General features: G+C 33.0%; 1 protein-coding gene and 1 long non-coding RNA gene across 2 annotated transcripts; one reads left to right on the top strand and one right to left on the bottom strand.

Annotated features, from left to right (window-relative positions):
• Positions 1 to 885: 885 nt before the first annotated feature.
• LOC111629860 lies at positions 886 to 2,800 on the top strand. The gene is made up of 3 exons (XR_002757411.1): positions 886 to 2,106; positions 2,170 to 2,195; positions 2,342 to 2,800. It is a non-coding gene; the product is annotated as an uncharacterized LOC111629860 (long non-coding RNA).
• Positions 2,801 to 3,191: 391 nt separating this feature from the next.
• On the bottom strand, positions 3,192 to 4,063 carry LOC111629858 (the record flags this gene model as incomplete). The annotated part of the gene is made up of 2 exons (XM_023373769.1): positions 3,192 to 3,827; positions 3,900 to 4,063. Coding segments are annotated over 2 exons (341 nt in total), but the record flags the coding sequence as incomplete, so codon positions are not given.
• Between the last annotated feature and the right edge of the window lie 1,079 nt (positions 4,064 to 5,142).

The raw sequence follows: 5,142 nt of genomic DNA, 5'->3' as shown, positions 1-5,142 counted from the left end.
CCTCTAAGCTGGTAACACAGCAGGCAGTACGATTTTATAGACAAGACATAGTCTTGTTGACAATTAATATTTTAAGGTAATATTGTTATTTTACAACAACTTTTGTTAGACATTTAATAAAACAAATTTCAATTTTTTAAATTTATAAACAAACTGTTCAAACTTTTCTAGAAAAACTAAAATTTATTGTTGTGTATTAAATATTTTTTATTAATAAAAATTTAAGATTTGTTTTAGTTTTTCACATTATTTAGTTTTGTTTTATTTATCGTTTTATATTTTTTGTGTGCTCTATTTCTAGTGTGAGAAAGGGGGTGCCGTAAGAAGAAAATGTCTAGGGCTCCAAAGTGGGTTAATCCGGCCCTGGGTACAGTACTAGGAAAATGGTGTTAGGTATCTTGGTACTGGGACAAGTAAAAAGGTACTAGATTAGTACAAAAGTACTAGGTAGGACAACACCTGGTACAGAAGTAGCCAACTGCTAGAGCAGTTGGCTAGTTTTGGGCTACTTTTTAAAAATTATTTGGCTACAAGGGCAAAAAACATCTGGCAACGCTGCACCAAACTAGTTTTGGTTCATTCGGGAGCGAATGCACCAAAACTACAGAATTGGAACTGTTCTGAGTGAGGAACTGCTTAGTTACCCGTGTTTTCAAACTGTGGTACGAGCACCCTAGGGATACGCGAAGGGAAGGATTCAAAATGGATAAATATGCTTGGTTTTTTACGGGTGATCAATCATCACTACTGGAGTGGGTCGCTGAATTATGACGCTATCAATGATGAACAAAAGAAATTTAATTTAAAAACAATTATCTCAACTATTCTTTTGATATTTATTTATTTAAACAATACTTATCGAAGACAATGAAGATGGATCAAGTGTTGTAAGAGTTTCATTTGGAGATTATTTTGGATTCTACCGTTTGGAATTTCAGAAGGCCGAGGAGCTTTGTCGTATAATTTCGTATGACAGTTGAGTTCCGGGAGCACTTCTCGATATGTATATGATGTGGGACCGGGGTTCAAATCTGAAGACGATTGGTTGTTGGCTTTATTTGTATACGGCAACGCGACATATGGACGATCTGTCGAAGAGGGATGCCTCCCGGGAGGTTTTTTTTAAAGAAATGGCTCTTATTTGAGTGTTATAAACGTGAGAAAATCCGAAAAATAACGCGTGGCCAGCCGGTTAGAAACCTTTTTGATTCGGAGAGCCCTTTTTAGAATCACTTTCTATGGCAGAGTCTCGTAGGCCTACCCTGTCATATAAGTTAATTTAAAATTAATGGTGTTTAGGAATTGGTTTGGTTCGGGGAAGCCTAGGAATAGGCCTAAATTCGGACGTAATATAAAATCGTGTGTAAATGTTTAATGAGTTGCACTGTTTTCTTACTTTAATTAAGTTTAACTGATGATAATTGCAGGGGAATGTCTGGTACTGCATTTAAGCGGTTTCTGTATTTTGTTTTGGTACCTGTATAGAGAGAGAGAATCCTGCTTCACAGAGATATTTAATTGAGGAAGGCACAATACGAAATTCAACTTGGCTAATTGTTTCTTATTTTTTAATATTATTCAATTTTTATTTATTTTATTTTTCTCGAGCGGCACAGGTTGGTAACCATTAAACTATACTGTACAGTATTTCATATTAACGTTGACGAAACATGAACTTTTTATTCTCAATATATTGAGTTTTAGACGAGATATTTATTTATAATCTGTACTGTTCTTGACATTACGATACGTTAGATTCAGGCCTGGTAGGTATCTAGGTGGCCATGCTTCAAACCACCGCACAGCATGATGATCGATAAATTGATGATTTCTTGCGCCATGTAAGGGAGTTCTTTTACAGAACCGGTTTTGTGAAGGGATGCAATACCGGATACACCTCATGTTCAGAAAAATTAAGTTCATTTAAAGGACCTAAACAGCTGGAATTATAACTGAAATGGCGGCGAATGATTCCCAGAGAAGACAGACTTTACAAATCAACAGATTTCGTTTGGAAAAGACACTTTGCATTCCACTATATTATTAAAGACTGGAATTTTACTAACAGAAGTATTCTCCAAAATGCTGAGGGAGAGTTACTTTGATGTAAGTTGTAGATCTAATTCAGTACTTTTTTATAAAACTGCAATTACAGATATGTTTTAACAGGGAAAATTAATCAAGATTTACTTGAGGTAAGCATATGAGCTAAATTAAAGAAATCTACATCAATTGCTGTACCAACGTTTATACACTTGTACCAACTACTGATGATTTATTGCTTGATAAAACCATTCACATGTGGAAATTACACTATTAATGTCTGTGATTTTCTCTGTAGATATCTGAAGAAAACTGTATGCCAACTTTGCATTGAGGCATTTTCTACGTGCAGTACTTTTTTCAATTTAAAGAAGCTAAATTTGTTAATGTGAAAAATAGAATTGGATTAATTTATCTAAAACATCTAAATCACATTCAGTAGAAAGAAATCACATTTACTTAAAGATGCACAAACATTTTTAGCCTAGTTTATACTCTATTTTCAGATGCATTTTAAAATAAAAGATGCAAACGTTTGTACATCTTTAAATAAATGTTTTTCAGCAATCATACGGAGATTAGTGATTAATTAATAATTATTTATCCAAGACTATGGATTTGACTGTTAATACAGAATTGTGAGGAATATTTTGAAGAGCGTTGTAAAGAAATATCTAGTTACGAAGATTGCGTAGAATATGCAGCAGAGATGCTCACTTACATAATTCATTATTACGTTTAATTCAGAGTGTGCCAATATGCGAAACAAAAACAATATTTGCTTTGGTTGAAAGCAAGAAAAACAAACAACTTTTATAGATACTTTATTGCAATACAATAATTTTTTTATTGTATTATATTAATTAAATAAATGACTGAAAACAGAAAATGTCTAATTATTCTCTCTCTGCAAAACTCAACCTAGCCACACCACTGTGGGCTTGGCCGAACCCATAATGGGCTTGCTAAAAGAAGCCCTCTTAGTGTCCACAGGGCGGAAAGAATTTAAACCCCCCAGGCAGTTAAGGCGACGTTCTACTGCTCTGGGAGACCAAGGATTGAATCCAGGCGAAAAACTTCAGGAATTTTTCATGAGCGGTCCATCACGAATATTTTGATTTCCGTGCTTCGTCATCCGGCTGCACCTGTTGTGGACCTAACCGGACTTGCTAAAAAGGACTCTTAATGCCCAATTGGAAGATGTGTCCACGGGACAAAATAGTAAAACATAGGAAATATAAATTTATTAATTTTTCATAATTTTATGCAAGTATATTGCTAGAATGATTTAATAAAAGAACTTAATCCAGTAACGTTCAATGTGATTCCGATCAGTGGCGCGTTATCCTATGGACAGAGCAATTACCTGGGGCCCTCACTGACAGGAAGATCCAAACCAATATTTCATAAAGAAATATTTATCCCCGTAGAAAAATGTCTGAAATCAGCACTTTTATGGGGTCTCCTAATTCAAATTTGCTTGGGCCTCTATGAAGCAATAACGCGCCACTATTTCCTATTCAATCGGAATCATATCAAAGTATGTTTATTTTGTCTGTTATGTTTCGTGAAAATATGAAGGAAAAAGGTTATTTATTTATTTATAATTATTGACGCCTCTTCGCCATATCCTCTTCTAATCCACAATCGGGTTTCTCCTCGCAACAATAAGTACAAGTTTCCTGTGTCGCTCCATAACTTTTACTAATGCACGTATGACCACACTCGGTAGCGCAACGTCGTTCCAGAGATACCAAAACGCCCATAATTCTAATTACGTCTGCCTGTAAAATAATAAATACGATTAATAAAATAGTTAAAATTATTTATCATAAAATTGTTTTTATTAATTTTACCACGCAAAAATTCGAATTTGGACTGCACGTGGTTAGATCTGCAACATCTCTTGGCATGAAACATGTATCGTTTAAGTCAAAACTGGAAGAAAAATCTGCTTTGCACACGTAGCAAGTAATTGCTCCTTTTGCTCCTTTTACTTTTGTTGGTATTTTAGCAACCTCTAAAAAAATAGCAAATAAATAAATATATATATAACTCTTATTCAAAGTATAAATATTACAATAACGTTGAAGTTATTTATAAAAAATTATACATAAAATATTACATGTTAATTCTATCGTAATACAAATATATTATACCGTTTTAATATAATGTGATATACACTATAGTTCTGTACTGTAAAAGTAGTGTATACTGTAGTACTATATACTACTCTTACATAAAATTAGTATTATACTGTTTAAGTACAGTATACGCTATTCTATGTAGTGTTTTATAGAATTTAATGCATCAAAATTAATATTCTGAACACATTTGTTACAAAAAAAAATGCAGAGGTTTTATAATTAATTAAATGTTCAAATGTTTCAATTTTATTCAATAAAAATAACTAGGGTCATAAAATGTAAATTATTACATTTAATATAATTTTATTCACATTTACACGTTTTGAATTAATTTCGGGTATAATTTGCTGTCATACAACTCTTACGTAAAATGTAAATATTCTCGTATACAAAAACGCAATATACCTTCTTTCATAATAAATAAAATTGACATACAAATAAAAACATTATCCAATTACCATACTATTTATATTATATTTAATTAATCAATAAATTAATATTTATTATATAATTTAGAATATTCTGGAAGAAACTGGCAACGCATTCGCACGGTAAGCGGGAGTTGCGGGTTCGAACCCCCGCTTCGGACTGATTCTTTTCTTCCAGATTCCTATCTGTAGAGGTCGGTTAATGCTTTAACTGCTTCGTAAACTTTCCAAAAACTTAAGATATATTAATACACGGATTTAGGAGGTGGGCAGAGCACAGCTGCATTCACTTTCTGAGTTTTTTCCCCGTGTAAAACCTAGCAGGCTACCTCAGGTAGTAAAAATTTTGTATGGCATATTGTTTCCTTTCTGCACCCTCTCTAAAGATTTTTGTATCAAGCAGGTTTGTACTGCTTGATACAAAAATCAGAAATAGCATTCACTCTTTAAACATCTTGTTTTTGCATTAGATAAACCATATTATGTCTATCATGCGTAAAACTATTTATATTTAGTGAGAAATC

The sequence above is a fragment of the Centruroides sculpturatus genome, unplaced genomic scaffold (assembly GCF_000671375.1).
Source record: "Centruroides sculpturatus isolate CEXI.00-Female unplaced genomic scaffold, Cexi_2.0 scaffold588, whole genome shotgun sequence".
In the NCBI taxonomy this organism is placed as follows: Eukaryota; Metazoa; Arthropoda; class Arachnida; order Scorpiones; family Buthidae; genus Centruroides; species Centruroides sculpturatus.
Note: the sequence above shows the minus strand (reverse complement) of the source record. Positions and strands in the feature narration are given on the sequence as shown.